General features: G+C 37.3%; 3 protein-coding genes across 4 annotated transcripts in view; 2 read left to right on the top strand and 1 right to left on the bottom strand.

Annotated features, from left to right (window-relative positions):
- LOC116166666 (ionotropic receptor 25a-like) overlaps window positions 1-21,315 on the top strand; it is a 266,463-nt gene that overhangs the window by 114,161 nt on the left and 130,987 nt on the right. The gene's annotated exons all lie outside the window — the stretch shown is intronic.
- On the top strand, window positions 14,056-15,036 carry LOC116166677 (endocuticle structural glycoprotein SgAbd-2-like). The gene is made up of 3 exons (XM_031481725.1): window positions 14,056-14,148; window positions 14,198-14,448; window positions 14,504-15,036. The coding sequence occupies exons 1-3, from the start codon at window positions 14,143-14,145 to the stop codon at window positions 14,847-14,849; spliced, it is 603 nt and encodes a 200-aa protein (XP_031337585.1). The 5' UTR covers window positions 14,056-14,142; the 3' UTR covers window positions 14,850-15,036.
- Window positions 18,548-19,487, bottom strand: LOC116166676 (endocuticle structural glycoprotein SgAbd-2-like). Of its 2 annotated transcripts, none has more exons than XM_031481724.1 (3): window positions 19,383-19,403; window positions 19,014-19,315; window positions 18,548-18,961 (listed from the first exon to the last, which is right to left on the bottom strand). In XM_031481724.1, exons 1-3 carry the CDS (start codon window positions 19,386-19,388, stop codon window positions 18,619-18,621), a joined length of 651 nt encoding a protein of 216 aa, XP_031337584.1. In that variant the 5' UTR covers window positions 19,389-19,403; the 3' UTR covers window positions 18,548-18,618. The 2 variants fall into 2 exon arrangements, with proteins under 2 accessions (XP_031337584.1, XP_031337583.1); XM_031481723.1 differs by having other exon boundaries at window positions 18,549-18,961; window positions 19,380-19,487.

The raw sequence follows: 21,315 nt of genomic DNA on the forward strand, positions 1-21,315 counted from the left end.
TTGCTAAATCGTTTCACATAGCGCTGTTTTGCCTGCCGCTGTGCCAATGATAGACAAGGGAAAAAAAGCGAGTCGATTTTACTGACGCGGACGCCCATCAGCAAGCGGACTGCGTTCACTCATATTTTCATATAATTGAAAATAAACGGACGGACGCCTCTACTACCAAGAACAAGGTAAAGCATCAGGATATCATCATTTGTACGTTTTTTGTTTGCATCTATACCCCTAATCATTCTGTGTTTATACACCCTCGTATGGAAGAAAATTGCAAAGAAGTATAACGCTACATCAACTGAATCACGCACTGAACACAAAATATCATCTAGCACAGTGAAAAACCTCACTGGTACTGAAGCTGGAGCTGGTGACGACAGCCTCACCATTGATGGGCAATTTGCATAGATGTGCCCCAATCTTGTTTTATAGGGATCTAACAGTAGGTACTTATCCTTGAACAACCGAAATCTCTGCCGAAATTCCTATTCATCCCACTTGCCGAAATGATCAACACGTTCTCTAAAATTTCTGCTCTTCTTCTAATGAACTCGTCCTCTGACGAAGAGTCATCGTCGCTTACTGCCCACGTCCAGTAATCGACTCCTTGCACGTCCAATTCAAATTATTTCCATTTCGTTATAAATAGAAACAATGACACAAAACAAAATAAACTGGTTACGATAATCTTAATTGTTTACATGTTCGCGCGCCTGATCTCCGTTTGGGCATTAAAACCCGAGAAAATTGGCGGGTTGACTACAATCGGAGATTGAGCTCTGGTTACGACTCAAGCGGTGTTTATAATAATAATAATAATGACATTTATTGAGCACACACCATACAAAGAACAGATATTATACATTACATTACATAATGGGTGACTCAATAGGGCGAAGTTCAGACTGGAATAAACCGTGTTATTCCGTCTGCTCTACCACTCAACCCCCTACATATGAAATTAACAACAAGAGACCAAGACATAAAAAAAACCTAGCAAGAAAAAACTATATGATAATAAAAACCATTCAGTATGAAGGCACAAATGAAAACCTAAAAAGAAAAAAAAAAAATGTAAAAAAAAAAAAAATTATAGCAATAATGATATTAACGATGGAACTTAATGCTGTCTTGCAAGGAGTATGAGGCGCAAGCGTTTTTTAAAAAGACTTTCGGATAAATGTTTTAAATGAGATGGTAATTCATTATACGTCTTTGCAATATTGTAACTGAAGGAGCGTTTAAATAGTGACGTTTTGTGAGTAGGTATAGTTATAAAAAACCGATCTCTAACATTGACATTATGGACGTCAGCTCTGTATGTTACCTTTTCAAATAAATATGACGGAGTTTTGGTTTGAAGTATGCCATGGAACAAACAGGCAGAATGTAATATTCTTCTGTTGTTCATATCAAGCCACTGGAGGGATTTTAATTTATGTGTAATCCGGTCGTATTTTCGGATACCAAATATTAGTCTAAGGCAAGAATTCTGCATTCTCTGAATTCGATTGTAGTCTCTTTTGTCGATACATGGGCCATACACACTATTACAATAGTTAAATTGGGAAAGCACTAAGGATTCACAAAGCATAACCTTAATACTACGATTAATAAGAAATCGGCTATTAAATATTAGTTTAATATTTGTAAACGCTTTATTAATTATTTGAGATATATGCTTTTTGAAACGTAATTGGGAGTCAAAAATCAATCCAAGATTTTTGTATTCATTAACGACTGGTAATATTGCCCCGTTGGACTCAACAATTATTGCATGCTTGAGCGTGTTAATAATCGACGTTCGGCCAAATAGCATAACAGCTGACTTATTGCAGTTAATCTGGAGTCCATGTTCTTCAGAAATCTTAGCTATATTATACAGGTCAGAATTGAGTTGATTGTTGATTGTATTAATGTTAAGGTTTTCAGTCGGAGCTTGATATAATAATTGTGTGTCATCCGCGTACATGTGATAAGTGCAGTATTCTAAACAAGTGTCAAAATTGGAGGTGTATATAATATACAGTAAAGGTCCAAGCACTGACCCCTGCGGAACACCTGCTGTAACAGCAATGGGGTTTGACATGTGGTCATTTAAAGACACGCGTTGTGTTCTATTGCTAAGGAAGCTTGAAATAAATTTTATAGAATAGTCGTTAAATCCGATAAATTTTAGTATTGCAAGGAGAACAGCATGGTTTATTCTATCAAAAGCTCTAGAGTAATCGAGCAAAATAAGAACTAGCAGTTTTTACGATCAATTGCAGAAATAATTGTGTCTGTGACGTGCAAAAGGGCAGTAGTGCAACTGTGCCGCGACCTGAAACCGGACTGTAAAGGGGGAAGAAAGTTTTCAGAGGTTAAATATGCCCTGATCTGCCTATCCATGATCCTTTCCAAAATCTTAGACATACAAGGCAAAATACTTATTGGACGTAGATCAGTAAACCCCTTCGGATGTTTAATTTTAGGGAGAGGTATTATCTTGGCATTTTTCCATGAATTTGGGAATACACCAGCGATAAGACAAGAGTTGATTATGTGGGTGATCAAGTCGGTTAAATATGGAAGGCATAACTGCAGCATGTACACACTAATCTGATCCAGACCTATCGATTTAGACTTTATCAAATATATGCAGTTAAGTACTTCTACTTCAGTAGTGGCGGTAAAACTAAATTTATGTTTAGAATGTCTACTATTGCTATTATAATAATGAAGTAAGGTATCATTGATAGGTGTACTTGTGTAGGTACAAAAAGAACTATTAATTTTGTCAACATCACATAACTGGGGAGGAATTTCATTATGGCATTTGGTTCTATATACATCAGCTTTGCGTAGCTCTGCCCAGATTACCTTAGGGTTATTATTAGACGATTTTAATTTTGCTTCTAAAAATGCCCTTTTTTCTGATTTAATAGCAAAGGTGGTATAATTTCTTAAAGTTTTATAGTACTCCCAATGGCTAGCTTTTTTCGTCCTTTTATATCTAGTTAAAGCCTTGTTTCGAAGCGACATCATCAGCTGTATATTCTGAGTTAGCCATGGTGCATATGGTTGCGACACTTTACATTCTTTAATGGGGGCATGCTTATTAAATAAGCTGATGATGCAATGTTCAAAGAACGCCACTTTGTCATTAACATTGGACATTATATACACAGTGCCCCAAGGAATCAATTTTAGGTCGTTATCGAAGTTGGACAAATTGATGTGTAGGTAATTACGATAACGACGCAGAACTTCAGTTTTCGCTTTCATTTGTTTAACAGGATATTTACATTGTACTATGTGATGGTCGGACAAGCCGTGCACACTATTTACAGCCACATCTATAACCTCTATATCATTCGGCACTACTATAAAGTCAATAAGGGAGGCACTGTTACTTGATATACGTGTAGGTTGATTAATTATTTGCTTATGACCTAGAGATTGAAACATGTGCAGAATATCAACCGAGGATTTGTCATTTGTTCGCAATAAATTAATATTAAAATCCCCTATATAAAGGGTTTCATCACTCAAGCATGCATTAATAGTTACAGCCTCCTCAAGCGCACTAACGAATTCCAGATATGAGATCTCCTGCCTTCTGTAGATCACACCAACATTAAGAGTGTATTGCTGAAAATACAATTTAACCCATAATTGTTCCATGGCAGTACTTACCACCTCTGTCACAGTGACAGTAAATTTAATGTGTTTTCTAATATAAACCTCCACGTGATCCATCATCTCTATCTCTCCTTACTAGGTTATATCCGTTAATAGCTATAAGGTCGTCTAATATTCTAGGTGTTAGCCAGGTTTCTGTAATTCCAAGCACATCAAATCCCGAGGACAGCATCAGGTTTTTGAAATCTGAAAACTTAGGAAAAAGTGAACGAACGTTTAAATGACCAACAACAATAGTACACATCCCATTCAAAGAAAAATTAGAAACAGTGAATCAGACACACTGAAATAATTGTATATAATTCTACACATATAAGCATCAACAAAATATGAGGCAACAACACAAATAATGAAGGTTCGAATAAACTTATGAGTTTTAAATAAATGAAACTGCATTATGCGTACGAAATGATTGCACTAAATGTGACAAAGATCGTCCTATAGTGCACCTGACTGAATAAATAAGATGTCGGCATCGGACCTTATCTCCTTGATAGGGGATTCTTCATCTTTTCGGGCGTAAATACATCCATTTCGTGTCCACAGGAATTTGAACTTGGTTGTTTTCTTGAGCTCACGAGCTTTGTAGAGTAGTTGCCTTCGATATACAGTCAGATTTTCATTAATATATATAGTACTGCCTCTCGAAAACCCAATGTCGGTGGTGGATAGATTACGCTTAATTTTACGCTTTGCCAACATCTCCTCTTTTGTGTATCGATTGACAAATTTGCAAATAATTACACTCGACGATGACGATTTAGATATCCTATGACATGTGTCAATTCCACCTTTATCTACATTTATTCACGATCATATTGTAATCAGTCTCATAATTGTCGTTTTGAAGGATAAGGAAGTTGTGTTTTACAACACTTATTTTTCCAGGAGGGAGGAAAGTAGATTCTCGAGGTTAGTAATGTTCGATTCGAGGTTAGTAATATTTCATTACCTACCTCGATTTAGTTGCTAATATCCTAATGGATGGCGCTCTCATCGTAACTGTCTGACACAAATGACAGCTGATTTAGATGCAAATTGTTCAAAACCGCATTTTAAAAACAATTCTTATTCTTATAATGAGTAATATGGATTATTTTAAGCTCTGTGCTTTTTTTTGTAAATTGCAAATGAACGACCAAACGCGAAAATGTGAAATAAGTAAATGCGGACCGAAGTAAACACAAGTAGGAGTTGTGATTAACTTTAGCCAGATTACGGAGATGATGGTTTGTTTCACGTAACCTAAAACTAAACGAGTGCGGTGCTTAATGGTTAAGTAAAAACAAAAGCAAAAAGAAACCGTTAATTATTGAAGGATCGGTAAGTGTATAAAACTCGAACTTGAGTTTAATGAAATTGATTGTTACTTTAGAGAGCCCATTAATGTTTAAATTTCTGGGTGGAAAAGTTCAATTCTTGTCCATAAGACATGGAAACATGGGTTGCGCTTGCGACCCATGAGAAGAGCAAGGGATGGCAATTTATGGCATCATAATGTTGCATATCGGAGACGTCGTAGCACTACCTGAAGAGGATACTGCCATACTTTGTTATTTTCGCATGCCCGTAAAGCGAATGAGCCACTGAATATGGGCGACGAAACCTTCTGCTACTGCAGCCGATCTACAGCCACCGAACTGTTTTAAGTTGAAGAACTCCACCAGCACTTGCTAATATTGTAGCGATGAGATGCCAAAAACAATGTCCGGTAATTAAATGTAGGTAATTTGTCACATTTTAGAAATAGATAATGCTATTTTTTAGGGCTATCGTATTGGAACAGGTGTTTAGTGACTACCTGATTGGATCTGGAGAATAAATCTTTCGTTATTGACATCTACACAGATTATAATATGTACTAATATTGTAACCCAGTCTAAATCTGTAATCATAAAAGATCGCTGTAGGTACATTTTAGAATAATAAAACTGAGATGGTCATTAGGCATTAGGTTTGAATGTGGATCACAACATTATTTGGTCGTTCATAATGTGGATGATTTCTTTACCTTTACCTTATTAAAATAAGCAAGTAAAACATGAAGTTTTACCTATACCCTTTCCTGCCCACCATTGTTCATTCTCTTCAAAAATTCATTCGGGGAGTAAATTTTTTACTACACTCAATTTCCCTTATTTGAGGGGATGTACATTGAAATTCTTTAGTATGGGCCATTTTTTAACATGCATGTTAAATTAATATGAATATTAATTAGGTAAATTTCCAAATCTGTATTACCGACAACATTTTATGTAGGGCAATAATATTGCAGATGGCGCATAAGATGAATATACTACGTATAAATTTAGTGAATTATTTTATTTTTGATAATGGAATGATTATAATGATGATCGTGAATAAAATCGTATACGAACCTCGACGAAAGGTTATTTTTCTTAGAATATAATCACCCTCGGCGCTGCGCGCCTCGGGTGATTAAAATTCTTCGAAAAATAACCTACTTTCGCACTCGGTGCGTAATATACTATTACACCTAATGCGACTGCGACTTTCTGTATCAGTTGATAAACATCTTCACCTTGGATTTGCGGTATTCCGTGCACCTCTATGTTATTACGCCTAGTATATTGTTCCAATTCATCGGTTTTTAATTTTTGCACAGATAATGATTTGCGGAATTGGTGATTTTCTTGTTGGAGCGATTGTATAAGGTCGTCATGAGAATCGATCCTTGTATTGATTTTCGCGAGTTCCTTTGCGTTGTCATCAAGTTTTGAGTGACATAGATTTAAGGATGTAATTAATGACTCCTCGCTACATTTGTGTGATTCTTTAAGTTCAATTAATAATTTTATTATATCACTGTTTTTGGGTTCTACATTATCCACGTAATTATAATCAGGCCTGTCTTGGCTCTGCTGGCGCGCGCGCGTTTGTGGCATTAGGATAAGCAATGCACTTAGGATTAGCCTTTCACCAATTAATTAAGTTTAAATCACTGGCACACTACGTTTTTAGACACAAACTGCAAATTTTATATCCACTTATATTATATGATTGGTAACAGTATTAAAATTTATGAAAACACTGCGTAGTAATACTTAAAACGAAAAATTTGAGCGATCAGCTAAAAGCGTGCACGTCTACTCTAGCGCCATACTTTTTGTTTTTAATACGCGCAATCGCACTCAAACTACGATTGAACGTCAATCTCCGTTCAAGCGGGCTTTATAATACCGGCCCTAAGGCGTAGCCATTTGAGCTAAGGACGATTTAACAATTTTATGTTAGAGGTCGAAGTCAATTCGATGATTGCTGATCGATAACCCTTGGACTTTGAACAGCGGAAAATGGACTTTGACCGATACCTTGTTCAACTTTCTAAGAGCCGGGATAATAAAGGTATAATAATCATTGTTTAAATACTTTTAAACAATGGTATAATACAGACAAAATCTTCTCCTAGTCGTGTTGAGTGAGCACGTGAAGTGATATGTTGAATGGATGTGTCTTGTGCAATGACGTTTTTGTGTAAGAAGATGCAACTGTGAACCTGGAAGAGGGCTGTGGAGCAGATGAGCAAATGAAACAGAAGTCTTAGATGGGTTCACCTTTTTTTCAATTACACTGTAACATGTCGCGTAATTTAACCTTTGTATGCTTTCATTATTTATTCATATTTTAAAAACTGTGGTTTTTGCACATTCCATAATATAACGGGAAGTCTGTTTTTTAGAACAAATAAAATTCCTACAAATAATTAATGTAATCCGCACAGTTGCAAAATGATTAAAGCTCAAACTACACCGTTCTGGTTTTGACTTGACTTTGACTTTGACCTCAAGCCTCGGTTAGTAGTTACGCGCTAGCCTTCTTCTTTCAGGTGTCGCGGGTTCAAATCCCAACACCAATAAAAAAATCCAACAATCACCGATGACCGATGTCGAGTGCAGTATCCAATATGTTGAGTCCAGCATCAAACATCTGTCCATCAACAAAGGTGACGGGTCAAGCATCCTACATGGGTCCAAGATAACAAGTGCCCCCTAGGACCAACCTCCCAAAACCCCCGGGCCAACCTCCGAGATACTCCGGGTCAACTATACCAATGCATCCTGGACCCACTGCCGAAATATGGACTCCAGGCAAACTGCCTAAATCCTGCGACCCTGGCCAACTGCCCAAAATATGCTCGGGCACCCCGGGGCAATTGCCGAGACATGACCGGAAACACCGGGCCATTAAAAAAAATTTCACTTAGCACCTCGGACTAATTTCCAAAATTTGACCCGAGCCAACTGCCGAAATATTTTCCCACAGTCCCCAGAATTTTCCCACGCACCACTCCCCTAATACCTACTGTTTTCAAAAACCTATATGTTGAATACTCCTTTTCATGTTACCCACCAGATACCAAATGCTGTTGAAGAATTTTGACGTATTTTTACAAAAGCAGAAGCTTGTACTATAAAACCTACCATGTGTCTGTTGTAGTCCTTCAAAAAGGATTGAAGAGGAAGTTTGGCACTTTTGAGTATGTAGCTCACAAAAGATACATTTTGGACCTCTGGTTTATTTGGAAAAGATGCTCATTCTGGTTAACACCAGTAAAATTAACGACGTAGTTCGCTGGTTCACGTCATGTTATTATTAAACATGCGGTCAAAACTCATACACGTTATCAGTATTGTTTATGTTTTGACTAAAACCATTGTCAAGTGTATTTCTTGCGAGTTTTAGTGTGTGTGATGAGCATTTTAATTACTCGGGTAACGCGACAATTGTCGCTATAATAAAATTGCTAATGCTAATTGTCGCCTTTTGTTCCGTTAAATTGTAAATGCAAACCGTTTTCACAAGAACAAATCTACTGTCATGTGCTGTTATCCGGCATGGAGTACCTAGAACCCCGACCATCTGCGATCGATTTTTCAGTACTAGGTCAATCGTCGAACCATGGTTGGTTAATGATGGTCATATTGCAGAAACCTTTATTCTTCCGTTCCTTCAGAACTGGGACATACACTTTTACGGCAAGACAGTGCTAGTCCTAATTCAGAAATACATATAATAGTTCAACTTGGAAGGATCAATATCCGTCTCTTAATGAGACTTTCTGAATCAGAAGATTGGGAAATTTAGCGAAACCTTCTCAGATGCTACAACAACTCACGCATGAATTGTATGTTGCTTTCAGGCCACAAGAATTTAGCACAAAATCAACCACCTGCTGGAAGTGATGCTACGAAGTGTCAGACAATTGCTACCTTTGAGTAGTTAAACGCGTCAGTCAAGATATTCTAACGCCTTTTTGGACTTGCAGTTTACATGCCACTTAGGGGCGGTTACATTTATTTGACACTATCCACGGAGTAAGTTATCGATCAGTTACCTCCGTTTAACTAAGAAAACATAGTTGTGCCCGAGACTTTATTCGCTCAAAGGTATAAATGAATTTTTTATTATACCTGAATCACAATCTCCGTTTTAAACACTCAAATGCGTGCGAAAAAGGGCCTTTAAAACACACGTGCTTTAAAGTTGCTAAGTAACGATACTTCAAGTATGACTTTTGAAACTGTCATCTGGATGAGATAAAAAATCCTCTTAGGTCGCTTTCTGTGAAGATTTCTTTGGCTTTTGTACCTATCCTTTGGTTGAAGCTTTAATAAACGCGCGTAATTTAGGGTATGCTTCCAAATCTGTTCCACTTTTTAATCGCAGCACTGCTTTATAGTTTTGAATGAATGCACCAAAATATAGAAGATTTAAATACCTTTGACATTTCCTTCATATATGCCAGCATTATCGATGCATTTAAGAGTTTATTCGTAAGTAACTTCCTATTCATCCATGGAAACAACTTTTCATATTCTTTAATAAAGAATATGAAAAATTTATGCTATCTACTTTTTTTTGTAAAAATTATAATTTTCGTGTTAAATGTGTTATTGGTCTTTCAAAAACTTAATTTTGAAAAAAACTATAAAAAAGTACTCCGAATTATTATTATTGAGATCACAACTATTTATTTGTACTCAACAAAGCGTACAAAAGTCTTACTGTGTCAACGCAGCGACCTATGAAATTCCGCAAAATGTGAATGCAGCAAGTTCAATCACTTCGTATGTACTGAACCTAAACAAGTATAATTGTGCACAAATATTGTGCAGATAAAGCGCATTTTTTAAACCTAAATAGCTTAGCAAATAGTTGGAGTATAAGGTAGTAGCATCGATGTTTACCTTCTTGCTATATGATGAATATAGAGGGGGGACACAAACGTTTAAAGATCGTTGGAATACACTCAAAATCTATGCCATATAATGCGTAATAATCCTAAATATTGTTTTTCCATTTGTAGGTACTTTCCTCCAACATTTTCGAGATATTCACAATTCAGTTTTCACATCGCCTGGAGACGTTTCTCGTTTAGATCAGCTTTCTATCCTTGAAGAGTACCCTCCCCCGACACAGTTCTGCAGATATTTGCACTTAAACTTTTAACATTACCAGTATATGTGTCTCGTCCAGCCGTTCCACTTGTCCTTTATGAGGAGCCTCTTCCGACGCTTCGTTTTCAAGATATTCGCTTCGACTCCACCTCCACCAAAAAATATGTCTCGTCCAGACGATTCATTTTGCATTTGTGAGTATTCTCCTTCGAAAAACTGTTTTCGAGATATTTTGACATCACCAATGGATATATTTCATCTTTCTTTGCGATTAATCTATACGACAATACGCTCTGGAGAGATATGGAATTATAACCGATCATGCTAAGAGGTCCAGGAGAAGAACTATGGTTGCTAGAAATTAATTCCGTTTATGAGACCATTTATTGGAGTACCATAAAGGATAAAACCAATCCACCTCTCACCCCTCATTTTGAGCCCAATTGGTTGTTGTAATAATAATCCGTGGGGACACCCCCTTAAGACAACAAAATTTGAACATCAATAGTACATTTTTTTTAATTCTTAAAAAATGCGCTAAACATTCCATACAACTTTGAAACCTTAGATATACACATATTAGATAGTCACTAAAGAATTTGAAATCAGTTTTATTGCATACGTAACGGTATGCTTCATTTCGTAGGGGATTGTAAAAGCATAGAAACTTTGACAGAATTAGATTCCGCTTGAATCGCTTCGTTTTTTCATCAAATATCCTTTGAGCAAAATTGTACATTCCGTTTGCGAGAGACAACGATTACTTATGCAACAAAGTATCGAAGTAAAGTTTAAACCACTCAATAATGAACTAGATAATGAAATCAGTGACAATCGACTTAAATCTGTTGGTGTAGTGCAATCAATCAATCCCCACAAATACATTTATATAAAATCAATCGTCTGGTACATGGAAAAGGAGTAAAGTTAAAAAGATTTATTAAATGTTTCGACACAAATTCGCTTCAAAATCACTTTCACGTTATTAATAAAGCAGATCATATGCAAACGCGTATGGAATTTGGTATTTGCATTTTTTGGGTACGTTTAATATGCTTGAAGTGTAATAAATTGCAAATATCGTGGCGCGACACGAAACGTACAGGTATGTAAATTTTTAAATTAAAAAATAAAGATGTGATTCCAACACCGCGAATGCCCTGGTGGCTGGTAACAACTGTTTAAAGTTTTAATTTAAAAGTGTAAGTACTTAATTGAATAAGTAATTTTTATACAAAAGAGACCACTCACATTTTGGAAATTTGGGGTTGTTATATCTCTGGACTAAATACATACGTCAATGTGATTTATTCTAAAATTGTAAAATTATCTAAAGTCCACGGTTTTATGCTAGATATTATAATATGCTTACGTCGAAATTTAACAACCTCTTGGATCCTTTCATTTACTGAAGCAAATTGAAATGTGGGAATGTGCACATTGGTTAAATTTGTTGCAGTTGAGCATGAGTTATATTTTTTCGCTTGGCGGGGTATTCATGCTTAGATGCATCTCGGCAATATATCTAATATGCCTTTCGATTACTTTTAGAAGCATTGAAGTCAAGCTTAAACAATGTTGCCTGGTCGTGACTCGTGACACTAGTGTCCAGGTTTTGATATACCTAAATGCCCATTGAATTCTCTCCTTCCAAAGGCTCCAAGAGAGGTCCATTTGGTTCCGGAGATTTAAATGTTTGGAACTTTTTTATCGCCCACTTCGCTCCGACTTTCCCGAAGTTTTCTCGTTTTTTTGGAAAAAGCCCTTTGGAGTTTTGCCTGATCTTCGCGCAGGCGCTCGTGGTATTAATAAGCGTAACTAGCATTCGTGACAGCGCCTCAAAAATATTCGACAATACTTCGACTACTCATGGTATTATATATGATAATTTTTTATTCAAGCATGTCAGTAAAAAACCGCATTCGGTCATTTTCATATGTTGTTAAAAGAATAAACTCATGCAGTGTTCGTCAAAGACATATCACCATCATGGATAGAATGAGCCGGCGCTCCGTGATGTTGAAACCAGTTGTTTTCTTCATGTAAATTCTCAAATGCTGGTAAAATAACATCTACTAACGCATTTATTTCAAGGCCTCCTAAGAAAATTATGCATAACGCCTAACGGTCACAATTTTAGAAAATCTATAATAAAACGGGAAGCATAACAGATGGTTATAGGGAATATAATTTTACATCGATGTAGAATTTTTTAACATTTGAAACTGCAAAAAAATGAAGCTTGTTTCGTTTGAAAAAATCAACTTTTTAAGATTTGAAGTTACAAAGTTGACTATTAGTTTTGAAACACCCTGTAGAAGGGCGATCAAAATTTAAATCATCGTCACGCAGCATCAAGTGAGTACTTACCGTCGATTTTGGAATACTTTTTGAAATTCAAGTCAACGGATTCATAAATACAGCTCAAAAGAATAGCTATCAAGCACCAAAAATTTTGAATATCTTGAAACCTTTGATGCTTGGTGTAGGGAAATTGGTACCAAACTGCGTAGATTTTCATGTAGATTTCGAAACTGCAATAAAATACAGGGTGTTCTATTTAAAATAAGAAGTTGCTATCGACATGCGATAGAACCGGAAGTGAAACGGTCATGATAATATTTTCTTAAGTTGCCTAACTGTGCTTTCAATTGGTGAAATACTTCATGATGTCATCAAAACATTTCTTATTCTAAGGGATGAAAAAGATATATCTATGTACAATCATACAATTTTGTTAGCTGGTTGTAAATTGCCAAACCCCATGCTGTATGTTTTATAGAAGCGCCGTTATCTTAAGACAAGCTTTATCAATTGTACTAGTTATTTCCAAAATTATGGCAAACTTCAAAACATGGTTTACGAATTACGCACAATCATTCTGTTGGTTAATACCTACAATATTTGACATCGGCCCTTTTTTTTAAATGCGATTATAAAATCAAAATCTTTGATTCGCTGTTTTGCGGATAGTTCAACCATGGTTCAACATTTACTGCAGAGCTCTGTACGTTAAAATCTATATGAATAGTTACATGTTATGCATTAGTGCCATCTTTGAATTGAGGGCGCCGACCTTCTAGTCTCCTTGACTCTTTGTTTGCACTTTGAATTAAAGGCTCTAAGAAAAAGAAGGTTTGATTCCTTTTAAGGAAGAATCTATATAGGGTTCTTATACTATTGAAAGAAGCATGCAGCTTCAGGCTTGGAAACCTGGAGAGCCCTTTTTGAAAAGTTGCATGCCTTATTCCTTATTAAATGTATTTGAGTTTGTCATTCATTAAATACCATTGCGCAAACTCGTGAGGGTTTGGAACCATGCTCTTTTATACAAAATTTTGCACAGATCCGATACAAGTTCAAGTTCAACTAACAAATTATAAAAGAAGTGTACCTCAGGTACCTATGTACACTAAAAATTCATCACTTTGTCGATTTTGGTCTGTTATAGGATCTTATTGCATTGTATTTGCAGGTAATATATTACCATTTCTAATGTGGGCTTTGTTCATCTCAAACAATGTGAATAATCGAATACATGACATTTTTTGTGTAGGCGAAATTTGTAGTAGTTACAGAGAATTAAATCCTTGTCACACCCTGTACTCATTGCAGTGTTATTGCGTTGTACAGGTAAATTAATTAGGTAGTATGGTATAGAATAAGAAAGTAAAAAAAATTGCATTCATTACTTTTGCTTTCGTATTCCATACATTTAAGCGCTCTTTAAGATGTGTTTAATATTTGGTACTCAAATTTGACGTGCATTGTATTCAAAGTTTAATTAATTCTGTTCGATGTGCAAACAATGCACACTTAACAAACAACCACTATTATAAAGTCAAAGGATCTATTAATATAAGGGTACCTTAGAATGATCATACATTTTTCTTGATTACCTTGAAGCCAATACCCAAATATGATGATTTAATTTATTAAAATATCCGAAATTTAGCTCATCACTGGCAGAGTAGAGGTATAAAAGTGAAATGTCTCAAGTTGATGTTACCATTCAATCCTTCTCAATTAAGAAGGTGAGAAGATGATGGTAAGTTTTAAATTTTCAGCGTCTCCGCGATAATATTTGCTCTTTCCAGTTATTACTCCTGTACTTCGCGACGGCGGCTTTCGCAGCCAGCTTAGAAAATACCTATCTGCCACCAGGCAACGCAAAAGATGCAGGTGGTCACAATGAATTCCTTCATGCCCCAATAAAGCAAGCTTCATTTACCAGTGGCACCGTGACTAACTCGCTTAATAAAGCTGTGGAGCCCATTCGCCGCGAACCACCTGCGAATATTCTCAAGTTTGAAAACGTCAACGATGGATTTGGAAGCTATTCGTATGGGTAGGATCGCAGCATAATTTTGATTGAATGCTAATATTGTGGGTCAATCGTGTAGGTACGACACCGACAATCACATCAGCGTCTACGAAACGGGCCAATTGAAAAATTTGGGAAGTGAGAATGAAGTTAACGCAGTCCATGGATCTTTCTCATACAGGGGAATTGACGGTATCGAATACACAGTGGAATATACAGCCGATGAAAATGGATTTCAGGCCAGAGGTGCCCATTTGCCAACACCGCCACCCATACCGGATGTCATTCTCAAATCGTTAGAAATCAACGCGGCTTCTGCATCGGACAATGATGACGGCCAGTACAAGGCGACAGCGTATATTCCCCAACACGCATCCCCTAAAAAGGTGGACGTTGAACAACAGAAACAGGGTTATCATTATTAATATTGTACGTTGAAGTACGCACTAACAAAGGTTTACAAGTGACTGACTGTTGAATTATGTAGGATTTAGGTTGACTTATGGTTGATTTCTATTACCAATCACGAAAATACTATAGACTATTTATAGGGAGCATGATTACACCCTTCTGACCCTTCCCCATATCATTTTTCATTCAGAAAAATGTTGTTCACATTGTGTTTTTAAATAAAAAGTATACTTACTATTACTCATTCTGTTTTAATTCATTATTCCTGTAATCTAAAAAATGGAGGCGTTTACCTTGCTATTCCTTACGTTTGTTCGCATCATCCCACAAACAATAGGCACTCTAGCCGTAAAATAAGTAAATTTCCCCTTACTTTTCTGTAGAGTTCGCGGGCTATTGTACCCTATATCAGAATGTTTGATTGCATCAGTTACCAAAGAGCCCCTCTGTTTGTGGAAATCGTCGTATAGCTGGCAATAGAGGCACTGGATGCCACCAAATCGACATTTGGATATTTAAGTAAGACTTACGCTTAGACCGTAAGAAAGGACAGACGCCAAATTGTTTAAAATAGAGGTACGATAACATTTGTGGATGTAATCAATCTTTCTCATATAGGTAACCTTAGCCGGAGACCAACACACCCTATAATACGCTAACTTGCCTTGCATTCACGCGTTGTATAATTGCTGCATGGTCACTTGGATGTCACTACGGCTTTCACAATAGCACTAATGCTATTATGAATTCATATCCGCTCTAGAATTATACAACAACAACAATGAGGGTACTTCATAATTTTGAATTTAGATTTATGGAAACGCGCTGCCGCCATCTTGGATTTTCTGACGCTAGATACAGTCATGCTCATGACCTTGGGTGTCCACCAATGGCGCGTAATGTCACAAGGTCATAGTCGTAGAATTTGGCCCAATGTTGTAGCCTTGGATGTTGGTTCAGGGCCGTGCTGTTGAATGTTGGTTCGAAATTTTCTGGTTACGTCACAAGGTTTTGGCCTTGGAATTTCTCCGACGTAAATAAGTCATGGCTCCCATGGTATTCCGGGCGAAGCTGTTTATGCAGGAACTCATGAGAGAAGCCATTGAATGGGACGAAAAACTTCCAGTCCAGTTGAGGGAGAAATGGACCGCCTTCCAAGAAGAGCTCGCGCAAGTAGGGCAGATCGAAATTCCAAGATGGATCCACTACGATGGAAAGGTAAGCATCGGGCTCCATGCCTACTGTGACGCATCAAAAAGGGCCTACGGCGCCGTGATCTACAGTCGGGTGGGGTGTGCAGATGAGGAAATAAAAACCTCCATGTTTACAGCAAAGTCTAAGGTGGCCCCAATCAAATTGAAGAAAACTTTACCGCGTTTGGAGCTCTGTGGAGCAGTACTGGCGACCAAGCTGTGAATACCATACGTGTATCAGAGACCTAAGAAGAAGCATCCAAAAACAAGACTGCGTAACGGGCAGGTTCTCCTTCGTTGACAAAATGATAACGGTGATAGCATACTGTCGAACATTTGTCGCGAAATGTAACAGGACAGCATGCACAAATGAGGTTCTATGAACACGGGAGCTACAAGCAGCTCACATGGCGATAATATGAACGTCCCGCAACTATATTACTCGGTGGAGATCAGCCTATTGCAAGCCGGAGAAGAACCATCTCGCAAAAATAACCTCAAGACGCTTAATCCCTTCCTGGATGCGATGGGACTTTTAAGAGTAGGGGTAGGTTAATTAATGCAGCCTGCATGCCTACACAAGAAAAACACCCCTTAATAATTCCTCCAAGAAGTGATTTGGCCACACTGATCGTAAGGGGTGCCCATGTCAGAACTCTTCATGGCGGAAATCAGCTAACTGGCATTGCTGCGACGCAAATACTGGATATTGCGGGCAAAGAATCTGGTCGGTCGAGAAGTCAGGGGCTGCTGCATACGTTGTCGGTGATTCAACCACACCACGGGGCAACGGTTGAATCTCCTAGCAGCCAAGGTAAATATGGCACACCCGTTCTCAATCGCGGGCTTGGACTATGCAGGACCTATCCAGATTCGAGTAAGCAAGGGAAGAGGAAACAAGAGTTAAAAAAAGAGTAAAAGATACATCTTATTAACGGACGACCACTGCAGATGCCGCCAGATGAGACCGATCTGTCAGAGGAGGTCCGAGCTACTACAAGATGGAAACTCTTACAAAAAATGAAACGGGATTTCTGGAAGGTTTCGTCAGACCAGCCCAAGGAAACGAATATAATTGTCCCATTACCAAACTATGACCACTACCAGTGGACCGAGGGGAAGACGTAGAAGTCACGCCGAGGACTGCATCACCCCCACAACGACCTTCTTTCCTGCTGGCGGCCCAATATGTTCATTTGACTCTTTTTAATTTTAAAAAATAATTTGTGCAATTCGTAAACAATTAGTAATGAAATTTTTTAGACACGGAAGAAAGATGAAATAAATGTAAGAGAATATTATCCGCTCGTAAATCGTAATAAACATCAAATGCTGTTTTGGGAGGGGCGGGTTTAACCTAATAATATTAACCGCAATATAGGGTATCATAGCAAGCCTTTTGGCAATTATACGGCAGTAGGGCAAACATATTTAAATGAAGAAAGTGATGGGACGGTGACCCCACAAAATCGTCCATTCTCACCTCAGAAATCAACTTCATATTAATGATCCTCGTAATCGATTAAAATATTGTATTGCTATCTGCCTGTCCGCCTGTCTATCTGTCGGTGTGCATGTGAGCTTCCAATCGCTTTGAAAAGGCTATAAGAAAGGTCGCTACTGCCTTTCAGCTACTAGACTACCGCGCCAAAAAGTTATAACCCAAAAATGGCCTCGAGGATCGTTCGGTATTCATTTGTATCGGATTTTTAAATTAGTAAACGAAAGTGAAAATACTATATAGGCGCTTGTTACCAAGAACAGAGCGCTCGCATGCCTAATTTAAAAGCTTTTCATATATTTTAGCAAGCTATATCAACCGTTTTTGTAATAATAATATCTATGCGTTTTCACTAAGGTGTACTTCAACCGAATACTAGTAAAAACACAGGTCATACGATACGATATATACAGGGTGTTTTTTTTAAAAATGGGCCATACGACAATGTAAAGGGGAAATTTACATTGCATCAATTGTTTCAGTCATAGCTTCCTCGAGAATCATCTAGCACAGCACTGAAGAAAATGTTTCTAAATCAACAAATTTGTTCAAATCAGATATAATCGTATGAAATTACAAACGGTGCTCGAATTGTTTTCCACCGGCAACCAAACAATACCCGAAACTCGGCACTGAATAGCTCGCATACCACTCTTGTACAAATTGTACTAAGTACATAAACACCTTTTCGAGCGGCGGAATACGTGTTGCTCCTTCGTTGATGCAGTTTCATTTTTGAAGGATTGAGATCGAGTACTGTCAGTGAAAAAACTAAGCGCAAGGTCAACATTTGAAAATAATTTGCCAAACGTAAATTTCCGTATGGCACATTTTAAATAACCCAACGTCTTTACATTGCGTTATGCTACATGTATATTTTCTATCTTCCATCTTTAAAAAAAAACACCCTGTATGTATGAATGAAGATTGAGGAATAATCACGTTTCCTTTGATACATTGTACCTAGCTTTTGCTGCAGGGGAAATGAACGTTTCTAGAAGAACAATCTCTACGAAAAACGCATTTTTATTGCGTACATTTTCAGTCGTATATACACATAATTATTGATAGAATCTAATGCAAATGAGGTTAATAACGGTATCCAGTATGACGATCGAAAGAGGGTTTTTGTGGTGGTAAATATTGTTGTTGGTACGCCTTTTCCCTGTATTGACCATCATCGTTATCAGAAGCCGACGCTGCGTTCAGCTCGAGAGATTTAAGTATCGCTTCAGGAATTGGGGGAGGTACAGGTAAATGAGCACCTCTCGCTTGAAATCCATTTTCATCGGCCGTATATTCTACGGTGTAGTCTGCACCATCATCTCCCTTGTAAGAAAATGAACCGTGGACGGTGTTCGCTTCGTTTTCTCCTCCGATGTTCTTTAACTGTCCCGTTTCGTGCGCCTGGATGTGATTTTCAGTGTCATACCTACAAAATGTATTATTGTAAAGTAGAAAGTATAATAGCGACAGTAGCATACCCGTATGAGTAGCTGCCGAATCCATCATTCACGTTTTCAAAGCGTAAAATGTTGATGTTTGGACGTAACGGGTAGGTTTTTTCTTGATGGAAGGTTTCAGCGAATTTGTTCGCTTGAGGAATCGCAATTGGTATGGGTAACTGTTTGAAGGCGCTTGACGCGGTACTACCAAAATGTGACTGTCTAAACGGAGCGGCCAGAAAACTCCCATGGCCACCTGCACTTCCGGCACTACCAGGTGGTAAGTAAGTATTTTCGAGTCGGGCCGTTGCAGCAACGGCAATTAAACAGCAGAAAAGTATCTGGAAATTATTCAAAGATTTGATTGCGCTGATTACAACTAAACGATTATAATAGCAGTCTTACCACCTTCATATTGTTCACTGTTTGTAAGCGGATGATTGACTGGTAACATTAATTTGAGCGTGTCCCCTTTTATACTGCATCTTCAATGATGCACTGTTTTTAAGATGATACATTTTAGGCGTCGATCCGCATGTCATAAGTGGTGGTTCCAAGGTGATCAAGACAAATTTTTTTTATTATAATTGCAAGACCGTACCAAAATATGACACAAAAAAACACCGCATCAATTACGCGAATCTATTGATTTATATAATTAAGTTACTTTGCGAAGTATTTCATTATTAGGTTAAGTATTATTTACATCGCGTATAACAATAAAAATTAGAATAATCGCTTTGATACGCTTAAAACAAGGCCATCGATTGAAATGAGGATCGATTCGAGTATTGCATAATTGAGAAATACTCAATGAAGTAATAATGTTTTTTTTTGTAAAAGTAAGTAAACCAGTTTTAAATTAAAAATTAAATCGCACACAAATACATATTATATTGCTATTAGAGGTAGATGGTAGGAGTTAGAAAATATGAAAAGGATACCATGTCAGTTAATGAACGCGTTTGTAGGACTCAATCCAAAAGTTCTATCAATGTTGAAAAAATAATAAACGACAACTTGATTTTGAATGGCATGACACACTTAAATTATGAGTGTAAATTGTTGTACCATCATCAAATTTACAAAACAAATTCTTCTATTAAAATTTATAAGCTATACCAAATTTGTAAAAAAAAGCCATCTATGAGTGATCTGTACGCCAATTATACATTTTGAAATTTGCGACCCTTTTTTGTATTACATTAATATTAATGGCAATTTATCGTGCATTCTTTATGTTTGCTACATAAAATTGTGTACAAGTGTCAGAAAGTGATTGCTGGGGAGTTGTAGGAGCCAGGAGGTACTGTGGTAATTGGTCTTAGCTGTTCGCCAAACTTCTTTTCATTTAGCCACTGCTATACCTGATGGTAAGTTCTCAATTAATGTTCTGCCTGGTAGCTGCTGAAGCTGAAGTGGGCAGCCAACTTGAACAGGACTGCTTTACAATATCCTGCAAGTAACACTGGTAACGAAAACATTCCAGCGTTCTTGACTCCAAACATAAAGGAACAAAAGGGCATTGCTGGACTGCCGAATTTGGGGATTTCACTATTTAGATAAGTAACTATATAATTAACCGTAATTATTACTTGAATGGTTTACAGATGACAACCGCTGATTAAATCCAGATTACACCTGTTCGCGCTCTTAAAAATCTTGAAATCTGACACTTTGCCCATATTTTTCCGATGTCGGGGAAAAACGTGTTTAATTTAAAACAGTTTCAATTTTGAACGTATCGAAGGTATAAGCGTACAAGATGTGATTCCAGTTGTCCCTACCCGAAATGGATGTTTAGATAAACAGAAAACGCACTATTAATTTGCATCTTTTGTTTTGTTCCGTTAATACGGAAATTGTGAACCATACTGTATTTAAATCATCGATCTTTACTTTTGCCTCTTCACTACTCTCTTACTTCTACGTTTTGTAAGAACCGACATGTTGAGTTTTGCCGTAAATTTACTTTTCCCAACGTACCGTATTTGAATAATCAGCTTTTGCTTTTGGTGTTTTGTTCGTATTTAAATCTATTTGCCTTTTGCATTTTCTTTGCATCCGTACCGTTTCATTTTTGCTTTTGCATTAAGTTGCCGCACCGTATTCATTGCAATTGGCTTTTAGCGATTATTTTTTTCTACCGCTTCCTTAATTGCAAGCTAAGAGTTATGTTACTTTCCGTTTATAGGGGGGGGAGGGGATATTATACCCGAGGCTTCCGAGATCGACCCGCCGACCTCGACCATCGATCACAATATTATATGACGTCACCACAGGAATATTAGTTTATACATGTTTTTAGAATTTACAGATGCTACAGATGCTACAGATCTTA

The sequence above is a fragment of the Photinus pyralis genome, unplaced genomic scaffold, assembly GCF_008802855.1.
Source record: "Photinus pyralis isolate 1611_PpyrPB1 unplaced genomic scaffold, Ppyr1.3 Ppyr1.4_LG3b, whole genome shotgun sequence".
NCBI classification, from domain to species: Eukaryota; Metazoa; Arthropoda; class Insecta; order Coleoptera; family Lampyridae; genus Photinus; species Photinus pyralis.